General features: G+C 39.9%; 2 protein-coding genes across 3 annotated transcripts; both read right to left on the bottom strand.

Annotated features, from left to right (window-relative positions):
* Positions 1 to 1,083: 1,083 nt before the first annotated feature.
* On the bottom strand, positions 1,084 to 2,160 carry LOC108439828 (histone H1.10). The gene has a single exon (XM_017718444.2). The coding sequence runs from the start codon at positions 2,142 to 2,144 to the stop codon at positions 1,443 to 1,445; it is 702 nt and encodes a 233-aa protein (XP_017573933.1). The 5' UTR covers positions 2,145 to 2,160; the 3' UTR covers positions 1,084 to 1,442.
* Positions 2,161 to 4,603: 2,443 nt separating this feature from the next.
* Positions 4,604 to 9,735, bottom strand: LOC108440445 (ras-related protein rab7). Of its 2 annotated transcripts, none has more exons than XM_017719312.2 (6): positions 9,674 to 9,735; positions 9,093 to 9,150; positions 8,720 to 8,846; positions 8,088 to 8,306; positions 5,543 to 5,671; positions 4,604 to 5,429 (listed from the first exon to the last, which is right to left on the bottom strand). In XM_017719312.2, the coding sequence occupies exons 2-6, from the start codon at positions 9,143 to 9,145 to the stop codon at positions 5,334 to 5,336; spliced, it is 624 nt and encodes a 207-aa protein (XP_017574801.1). In that variant the 5' UTR covers positions 9,146 to 9,150; positions 9,674 to 9,735; the 3' UTR covers positions 4,604 to 5,333. The 2 variants fall into 2 exon arrangements, with proteins under 2 accessions (XP_017574801.1, XP_017574810.1); XM_017719321.1 differs by lacking the exon at positions 9,674 to 9,735 and adding an exon at positions 9,512 to 9,667.
* Between the last annotated feature and the right edge of the window lie 1,513 nt (positions 9,736 to 11,248).

Genomic DNA, 11,248 nt, shown 5'->3' with positions numbered 1-11,248 from the left:
AAGCTAGCCTGTCACAAAAAGCCCGTTCTTTTGAGTAAAATCATCACGTAATTTAAAAGATGGGTAATTTCTTACATTATTATGTATGTTTCTATTCCTCTTCCTCCAAATGTTTTCTAAATCAGTTATAATTTCTTAGTTAATTCCGTGGCTGTGTCATGCTCCTGTAGGTGTAAGCCTACGTTTATATTGGAGTTAAAACAACAACAAAGCCAAATAAGACTATTAAGATAACAAAAATATGGATATAAATACAAAGACAGGCACAAAACACGTCGACAGTGAGAAGGCAGAAATATATTCAATATCAAAAATGCATATCTTACAAATTTAATGTATTAACTAATAAATATGTAAAAAATGTTGCCTAGTACATTGCTCCAAAATGCTAATGTATTTTGTGTTGCATAGTTTAGTGCCATAGTATTTGGATGTGAAGCTATGTGAGAGAATGGTAATAAGCACAGTGTTACCTCATGAAAAATCTGATAAATGAGCTACAACTCAATCCCTGTTCAAAGGGGTCTTAATGCAGGGGGTGGCCTACTCCCGTTCCAGAGATCCACAGGGCTGCAGAGTTTAGTGTTAACCCTGTTTTACACCTATTTCAGTTTAGGAAGGCTTGGTAGTACCAAGCTACTACTTGGTGCTTATAAGCAATAAGCCGATGAGGTTAAAACTAGAAAAACACAGTTTTTCAGTGCTACTACACTGTAAACCTCTGCACAATTTGCAGTTGTGTACTCATCTACAACATTTCACAAAACATCTAGAGCTAGGTTTATCTTATAAGGTGAGCCCTGCACGTTTTTAAGTGGTTAGTCTCATAATAATAACCTCTTCTTGACTTTGGGTGAATTACAGCTGAACAGGGAGTCCAAGACCAGGGCTGCGTCGAAAACTGCATGGTACCATGCTAAATAGTATGCAAAATAATAATAATAATGATATGCTTAGTATAATAGTGTGTGGATTTAATATGCATCCCAGGAATTAAAACCAAAGCATCATTCTGGCCTGAGGATTATCTGTCATCTAAAGGTGGATGACAGTAGACTTGTCTAAAGACAGAAAATGCAAGCATCTTTTTATTTAAGCTTTTATTTTGAAACATTTCATAAAAAGTCAACTCAATTGCTTTGCAACAAGATACCAAAAGAGCATATCTGCAACTGAAATCCAGAAGACTGCAACCCCAAGTGGGCGTGTCTGTATAACAGTTATTCAAATTTACAGCAACAAATCCAGACAACAAAAAGGAAAATAAGACTTACAACAGTTTAACAAAACGTCACTTCTTCCTGCTCAATAAACTCTAGTATGTCCTCTTATGTCATCGTCTATTTACACATCAGCCTTTCAGGCCCACCTTAAACAAGTCAGCGTCATTACATCCTTCACTTTAGGCTGATACATTCAGGAAAGAAAGCTTTTAAAAGAGTCTATTTTTTGGGCTTAGCCGTCTTAGCCTTGGTTCCCTTCTTCACAGACACTGCTGGCTTTTTGGGGGCTTTCTTCGGCTTGGCGGCTTTCTTCGCGGCGGGGGTCGTCTTCTTAGCTGTCTTCACGCTTTTCTTCTTCTTCTCCGCCGCCTTTTTGGCCGGTTTCTTAGTCGGTTTCGGTGCCTTGGCGGGCTTGGCGGATCTCTTCTTGCTTTTGGTCTCGAATTTCTTCTTGTTGAGTTTGAAGGAGCCGTTAGCGCCGAGCCCCTTCACCTGCACGAGCGTGTCGTTGAACAGCAGCGCGCGGATCGAGTATCTGAGGTACATCCTGCCGTTCTGCTGGTCAAACCAGGTCACTTTCTTCGCCTCGTTGTAGATCTTGAACAGGGACGAGCCGTTTTTCTCCCCCAAGGTCCGGATGGCTTCGATCACCAGCTGGCTGTACTTTCCGGGCCCCTTGCTCTTCTTCTTTTTCTTCTTTTTGCCATCCGGAGAGGCGCTCTTTGCAGCTGCCTTGAATTTACTGGGGGTTGCCTTCTTCTTGGTGGCCGGTGCTGCTGGAGCAGGGGCCGGGGCCGGAGCTGGGGCTGTCTCCTCGACCTGAGCAGACATGGTCAAACAGTTCGCAGGACGCGATATCGCAGCGTCGCGTGAGATAAAGTTTCCGCTCTTGTGCCGCGACGAGCTTGTTTTGGATTGCATGCGCGTGCGACTCAGAGTTAACGCCTATACGCGGACGTGATTGAGAACAACAACACGGGCAGCAGAAGTCATTTGTTGAGTTGTGTTTTTTCCCGCCACTTTGAGACGTGTTTTCTCATAAATTCTGACCCAGTTCGGACCCGCCATGAACCCCGTACGAAGAGGAAACGATGCTGTGAAAAGCAGTGAGTGAAAATAGCGATGTACACGGAAAAGTCAGCCAGACGAGGACAAACAAAAGATCTCACCCCTCACAGACAGCGCTGTAATGGGTGGGGGGACTTACTTTGAGGGCGAAAATGTATTAAACTGTACACCGACCCCCTCCTTACTGAACATGGGAGGGAAGTTGAGGGTGTGAATGATTCGAAACGATGTTAGTTATCCCGAGTTTACCTGATGTGTCCGAAATACGCGGCGTTTAATTTCTCTAAACAAGCACATAAAACGCCCTCGCGTGGCTGTGAGCTGGCAAACTTGTTTCCCTTCTGCTCTCTACTCTGTTCTTCCTGGTGACCTCGATTTCTGCATCACCGTGCTGCCATTCAAAACTCTGAACTGTAACAAATGTTTAGAGTTGTAACAAATGAGTCTGGAGCATAATACATCACTTCATATGCCTCAGGTTCAATCTAGCATCGACTTAGAAAAAGAATCATGACATGTGATTTCCACAACGCTGTACATCTCTATCACAATAGGTGCACAGTATGATGTACTCAAATGATTTCTTGTTGAATTTGCTTAACAGCTGTATTAAGACAATGATAAAGCTTGAAGCACCAATCAGAGCACACTTGAACCTGAGATAGAATATACAGTAAAAGGTCAGAAAGAAATAGGAAGCCTTTTGGTTTAATGAACATCATGCACATGCAAAGACAAAGATTGCTGTATATAAATATACATGTATTTATACATCTATGTATGATACACTATATTTCCAAAAGTACTTGCTCGTCTGCCTTCACACACATATGAGTGAAATCCCATTCTTAATCCATAGGGTTTAATATGATGTCGGCCCACCCTTTGCAGCTGTAACAGCTTCAACTCTTCTAGGAAGGCTTTCCACATGGTTTAGGAGTGTGTTTATGGGAATTTTTGACCATTCTTACAAAAGCACATTTGTGAGGTCAGACACTAATGTTGGACGAGAAGGCCTGGCTTGAAGTCTCCATTCTAATTCATCCCAAAGGTGTGGTATTGGGTTAAAGTCAGGACTCTGTGCAGGCCAGTCAAGTTCTTCCACACCAAACTTGCTCATCCATGTCTTTATGGACCTTGCTTTCTGCACTGGGGCACAGTCGTGTTGGAACAGGAAGGGGTCATCCCCAAACTGTTCCCACAAAGTGGGGAGTAGGAAATTTTCCAAATTCTCTTGGTCTGCTGAAGCATTAAGAGTTCCTTTCACTGGAACTAAGGGGCCGAGCCCAACTCCTGTAAAACAACCCCACACCAAACTTTACACTTGGCATAATGTGGTTCGACAAGTACCGCTCTCCTGGCAACCACCAAACCCAGACCCGTTCATCGGATTGGCAGATGGAGAAGTGTGATTCGTTACTCCAGAGAACACGTCTCCAGTGTTCTCTAGAGTCCAGTGGTGATGCTTTACACCACTGCATTCGGTGCTTTGCGAGGTAAGGCTTGGATGCAGCTGCTCGGCCATGGAGACCCATTCCATGAAGCTCTCTATGCTGTTCTTGAGCTAATCTGAAGGCCACATGAAGTTTGAAGGTCTGTAGGGATTGACTGCAGAAAGTTGGCGACCTCTGCGCACTATGTGTCAGCATCCACTCTGTCATTTATGTGGGCTACCACTTCGTGGCTGAGTTGCTGTTGTTCCCAATCACTTCCACTTTGTCATAATACCACTGACGGTTGACTATGGAATATTTAGCAGTGAGGAAATTCTCACAACTGGATTTGTTCCACAGGTGGCATCCTGTCACAGTGCCATGCTGGAATTCACTGAGCTCCTGAGAGCGACCCATTCTTTCACAAATGTTTGTAGAAGCAGTCTGCATGCCTAGGTGCTTGGTTTTATACACCTGTGGCCATGGAAGTGATTGGAACACCTGAATTCAATGATTTGGCTGGGTGATTACTTTTGACAATATAGTATATATACCATTATTTAAAGCTCTATGCTCCTGTCTGGTTTCAAATGCTGACAGACATAGCATCATCCTAACCACATACTCAGCTGGCCCATGCTCTGTATAATGTAATGTTTTCCCTGCTGTAACACACCTGCTTATAAATGGTTTATTACCTGATGAGAAACAGGCATTACGACAGGTACGAAAAATATGTAGTGCTTGGACTAAGAAAAGGCACTTAATAAATACACAAAACAGCACAGAACAGGGAAAATGACACTGTACGTTGCTTTTTTACCCACAAGACTGAAATGGGTCATTTAAAGCTGATAAAAATCACAGATGTTGACAATGCATATGCATAAAAGAATTTTAATCTTATTTTAATCTGCAAAACATGACAGTTCTGTAAGTCATGAAGGCATGAGTGTTAACCCTATCTAGGTTTGTAGGTTGGTCCAATGGAAACGGACAAGAAGCATATCAGCAGCCTACATCACAATCTAAAAATCTATACATTATTACATTTAAGAGTATCATTTTCTTGTGGTAATTTGTAAGATTTAGCATAAATGGTTGGGTGAAAACAAGTATGCTTGATACACGTCTTTTCTTTAAGTCAGCAACAGAAGGAATCCTTGACAAGAGATTTCTGAACATCACCTCTGTGACCCAATAGACCACTTTATCTGAAAACAAAAGTGAGTGTACCCTGAAGTATATTTAAATTAACAAATATATAGCTAAAAATAACAAAACAAAATAAATTCAGATATACAGCAGTTAAGCCAATTATCATATATTTTAGTGAATTCTCTTTTATGATTAGAATACCTACTTAAGCTAATTCAGGTATAAAAAAAAAGCAACAAGACACAGCAACTGAATCAGAGTGGAATGAGAAGTACTTCCAAATTACTGCAGACACGGCACAGATACTAGTACCAAAGTTTATAGCGCTATCAAGTAGTATCACATGTATGTGGACATGTGTCTGTGTTTTGGAGAGCAAGTAAAAGAGCAAAATTAGTGTGCAAATCTGTTTTCATTAAACAGTGCATGTTAGTGTCTATGTAAACATATCTCAGCAGCTGCAGCTTTCTGCTGGAGGGTTGGATCTGTCATTCCTGTCCAACTTAATTGGGTCTGGAAACTCATTGTACAGCTCTACTTCTGTCTCCTAGAAGGAGGGAGAAAGATTGGCTTTAAGCAGTAAACAAGAATCAGTTGACATAGTGAATCTACATAGATAAATAAGTAAATATACTGTAGGACATAATGTGTTCTGTTAACCTGTTTTAGGGCATTGCGTGCAATGGTTTGAAATGCCTGTTCAACATTTATGGCCTCTTTTGCACTGGTCTCAAAGTATGGCATGTTGTTTTTACTTTGACACCAGGCCTGTGCTCGTTTTGTTGTCACCTGAAACACAGACATGATACTTTAGTCATACATTTACACACACACACTTGCATATACAGATGACCATTATATACTTATATTCACAGCCAGAGATGGGTAAAAAAAATAATAAAAAATCTCGATTTAAGAGTGAAACAACAGCAGGACCATACCCTAACCAGGAAGAAGTAACAATCATGTTGCATGCTCAAGTTGTTCATGGTGTTATACAACATACACTCTGTACTGTGACAAAAATGTATGGGTTAGGGTTAGAAGCATGTGAATCAAAATTTAGTGGTTTAGAACTTAAGTCCAGCTTTAGGGGATGCAGAGTGTACAACTGCACCCAACTTAAGAAATTAACAGGACTAGCATCTGTAGAAACTGTCAATCTAATAAGCCTTAACCATCATCAACAACAGACATACTGACATTTCCAGTCAATTAAACAATAAAGCTGCTGTAAACAGAAGGTAACCAGCTAAAGCCTATAAGAAGCCTTGGTGATATACACTATTGTGGCATAAACACTGAGAGAGAAATCCTCTTTATAATATTCTATAATGTTCATATGACAGTCAAATTACATTACACTACACTACAGGAAGTCGTAAGGTTGACATGACTCCTGTTTCATTGCACCATAACAGAAGAAACTGCTTGTTGCACAGAGGGTTTGGATGATTGTTGCAATGTGATAGGGCAAATTGAGAAGAAATGGCAGAAGGCACAATATTGCATAAATTCAATAAATCAATAAAATAAAATAGTAGAAGGTATAATAATTGATTTAATACCACAGTTATGCTAACCATAAACTAGAAGAGTTAGGAAAGATTTTGAAAAGATTAAAATCTGATACTCTCTCACATCAAAAGACAGTGTCACAGTTTTTAGTCACAGATTATGATTTTGCAAAGACTAGGAATCTTGCAGTGTCACTATTTAAAAGACTGCAACTAGATTTTTGAGATTATTCCCCATCGTGCACCTGGTGAAAATTTAAAAGCAGAGAGACACTTTTTATTCCATTCTGTAGTGGTACAGATGGGAAGATATGCTGGCTGAGCATGTAAAGATCTGGGGCTCAGAGCAGTTCAAAGTAGAGCTGTATACTCTGACAGATCATCATCATCCAGAATCTTTTTAATTAACCTGTAAAATATGCAATTACGTTTTAAATTTAATATAAAGATTTACACAATAACACAACATGCAGTGATTTGGCATTGTTGATTGGGTGATAAGAACTAAACCATAAAAACCAGTGTAACAGAAAGCTAAAAAAGGAAAAAACATCAACGATTCTTCAATAATGCCATTCTTAAAGTCCTCTGCACATTTCCTCACATCACTATTACGCTCAGTGAACCTGAAATATTAAAGCAGTCAGTTTACATTTCAAGTTAATATGATTATTGTATTAAAGTGGAGCAAATTTGCTGTTTTTACAGAGATTTCAGGCAGCCACAAATACATTTTCACACTCTCTCTCTTTCTCTATAGCGCGCCACGTGCATGAGCTCGCCGGCAAGCACTGGCGCACATGTTTGCATGAGCCAAGACTTATTATTAAAGATAATATTAAACATGTTTGATTTTGTCGCCGCATCATGACGAGAAAAAGACTGACTTAAGATCGCCATCTTGACCACCTTACACTAAACAATCGAGATGATGCAAGCGCAACATGACTCCAGCAAGACTCTCATGATTTTATTCCGACATTGGAAAGTCCTTTGGTGTAAAGCCAGCATTAATTTCAAACACACAATTAGATTGGTTGAAAAGCATTCATTTACATTTACTTTTACGGTATTTTGGCAGATGCTCTTATTCAGAGCGACTAACAATTTTATCAATTTACACAGGTAGGCGAATGTAGTGTTAGGAGTCTTGCCCAAGGACTCTTATTGGTATAGTGTAGGGTGCTTGCCCATGCAGGGAAATGAACCCAGCATGTAAGGAAGAGGTGTTACTCACTACCCTATATCAACAAACAGCCTTTTTTGACAATTCTAGCTGTTATAATAACTATAATAAATATAACTAAAGCTGTCCAGCTGTTTTGTTACAATAACAGAAGTCATAAAAGCATTTTGACTACAACTATATCATTTCAGTGAACATCAGTTGCTAAGTAACGACTCAGATTCTGCTACAGCTAAATGTGACTATTTCAGCACATACAGAAACAAAAAAATGGATATGTTAGCTAGATAAGCTCAATATGATTACATTTGACCTGCAGCCTGTGTGGTCAGATTCTCAAGAAGAGTGTGACAGCAGGACTATATCAGATTCCTATGCCTCTACGCAAGCTATGAGGGAGGCGCTGTGAAACTGGTCAACAAGAAGCAAATTACGTAAATGCTAATAGTTTTACGAACAGCTCTTCAATATATGCACTCTTTTGTTTTTCAATATTACACACCTGCCTGTTTTCCAGGTCAATCTTGTTGCCAAGCACCACAAAAGGGAAGTTGTCTGGGTCACGAGGGCTGGCCTGAATCAGAAACTCATCTCTCCAGGAGTCCAGAGTCTTAAAAGTAGTCGGAGCAGTTACATCGTACACCAGCACACAGCAGTCTGCTCCACGATAGAACGCCACCCCCAGAGACTGGAACCTCTCCTGCCCAGCCGTGTCCCAAATCTAACAGGGGCAGGAACACCATAAAAATATAAATAAATAAAAAACATAGTGCTTTGCCATATCTTTTCTTACATCTTTCTAAAATGTTCTTAAAGAAACAGGAAAGTGTATCTGGGGCTCTATAGGAGCGGTACGGCAAGTCATTTTCACACATAATTATCATGTTGATTTAACTGGCTGGCTTATGGTCACATGGTTAGCCACGGGGTTGTCATGGCATTGGAAAAGGAAATAGCTCACATGGTCATTGCAAGCACTGTAGAAAAGAAGAGCATTTTCCATGCATCTTCCATGAAGTTTGTTTTATTGTCAACATTAATGTTTGCTATCTGCTACTAAGTGTTGTTCATGTTGTAAATTCATTTTTTATTTATGACTTGAATGATGGTGCAATGATGACAGAGTGTGGTTACCTGCATAGTAACAAGTCTGTCCTCAACCATCACCTCCTTTGTAAGAAAGTCGGCTCCTATTGTAGCTTTGTACTGATTACTGAACTTCTTGTTGACATACTGGTTCATTAAAGATGTCTTTCCAACACTAAAGAGGGAGAGAGAGAGAGAGAGAGAGAGAGAGAGAGAGAACTGAAAAGAGGAAACTGGAATTTTCACACTATTGGTGTAACATGAATCTTTTATCTTGTCTCAGACCTGATGTTAAGAGGTGAGATAACGAACTCATGACATTTCTGTACAGCTTTCTCAATCACAGGACATAGGAGTCAAATTACAACATGGCAAAACGACCTCTCTATTACTCCATCTCTCTTTTAATGCACACACTTACCCTGAATCCCCAAGAATGATGACTTTGAGCAGAACTTTCTTTCTCGATGCCATGCTGCCTGGGGGAGACAGCGAGGACACAGGTCAAAATAACATGTCTGACGCATCGCCACATCACCAATCATCTGTACGTGCTCCTAGCATACGGATCCCTGCTGCAAAGCTTGTTGAGAAGAATTAATAACACGCCTAGTGTGTCAGCATAAGGATGAAAACACCCACCCAATCTATCTCTTACACACACAGCCCCCCCAAACCTGTTCTGGTAGGTCATTAATGACAATGCGCACTGTGCAACACTCGCTTCGGCCTCCAGTCACACGACTCGATCCACAAACTCAACGTACAAACATTAACCGAGAAAGCAGATCTGTGTACGGCAGGCTTAACTGTCACTCGAACAGTTTGCTCTGAGCGAACCTGTTACTTCTTCTTGTCTTCTCTGCTCTTCAAGAACAGCCTATTGGCAAAGGCTCAATTATGGATATTAAAATACCAGGCAAATAAAAATATCCAGCTGCCCTTCTCTTTCCGTTAAAACAACACTGAAATGAAAGCTGACGAACAGTAATGCTTTCTTACGGGCTTGCTTGTGTGTTTCCTTCCTCCTCTCACTTCCTCCAGCTGCTGTTCCTGCGCATGCTTTGGGGAGGGCACGAAGTCATCTAAGCCCCGCCCACGTGTGAGCTGATTGGCCAGTTTCACATCGCTGGTTTAAATTCCATTGGTTAATTCCATCCTCATCTCGAAGTAAACTCCTCAACACAGTAAGAAGAAATCTCCGGGCCTTATCTTCTGAAGATAGCAGCCACATTCTCTGGCTTCATAAGTCGAAATAGGTTTGAGTCAGTTACTTTACACCACACTTTCTATTTTTTTCGAATGTTTTCTAGGCTCTCTTCCTCTGTTTTTCACTTTGTATATTAAACAGTTCTGTACTTTAACACTAGATGGCGCCTTAAGGCCAGTTTGTGAGTAACGCGGAACGGTCATACTAATATAATATATAGTAATATTAATATCCCGATACCAGTACTTTTTAAGTCTTCTTGTACACACAAAAAGGAGAATTCTTCGTGGTTTCGACGGTGAAAGACTATATAATACATTCACATATCATAAATACAATAAGTAGTGGTTATATAGAGGTCAGTGTTTTCCATTCAGAATTCCTAAACCTCTCCTCATGGAAGACCAGTATTATCTGTAGTTATTATCCAGTACTTGGATGGGTTAATCAATGTTAAAACATGCTGATGGAATTCATCCATGCGATGGCTGAGGACATCCAGATAACTGCAAAATTCTTTAATTCACAACATAGCAGCTGTTTTAATTTATAAGAAATTCATATACCTTATTACTGTATGTGTTTATTGTGAAATATGTCGTTTTAACTGGCAAAATACATTTATTGGCCAGATAAATGGTTTAAAGCAGTGTGCTTAGGTGCCTAAGACTTGTACACTCCTGTATATGCATGCACACAATGACAATTAGAATGAAAAAGGAAATATTCAATATTCTATGCTATTTGTAGGTATACACAGTATACCCAGTATACACACTGAAGTAAAGCTGTGACATTGACATTTTAAGAACTTACAAAAGGCTGGATGTTGGTAGTCTCTAAGCTTTCAAGTGACTTTCAGGTGGCTTTAATCTTCCTTAGTTCCATCCCATCCTTAGTTTGCATTTGTTCCCAATGATGATGATCATGTTATTGTTGGTGTATTTTTCTTAAATGCAAAATCAATGGAAAAACCTCACAATGGCAGGAATACATATGTAATGTAAGAGAAGGCCCAATACCACTCCATTCTTTTCAGATACTGATACTGAAACCTTGAATATCGGCAGATAACGATCCAATATTTTTTCTACACTACTAAGTTTTACAATAAGCTATTTTTAAATGAAGCATTTCACTTAAGATGATCATGTAAAAGTAGGCTGTCATATTCAAATTACTCAAACACTCAATTACCCCAATCACATCAGCCAACATCACACAGTATGAGTTATTTCAGGCTTGATTTGTTACGAGATCAGATCGGATGATTCTTTTTTTAAACTTTAATATCAGATCCAGTGTTTCCAGCTGATATTGGTCCAGTGCTGATAACCATCAATGCTAATATGCTGTCTCTACTGTGT

The sequence above is a fragment of the Pygocentrus nattereri genome, chromosome 26, assembly GCF_015220715.1.
Source record: "Pygocentrus nattereri isolate fPygNat1 chromosome 26, fPygNat1.pri, whole genome shotgun sequence".
Lineage (NCBI taxonomy): Eukaryota > Metazoa > Chordata > Actinopteri > Characiformes > Serrasalmidae > Pygocentrus > Pygocentrus nattereri.
The sequence above is the reverse complement of the archived record's forward strand: the minus strand, read 5'-3'. Positions and strand labels throughout refer to the sequence as shown.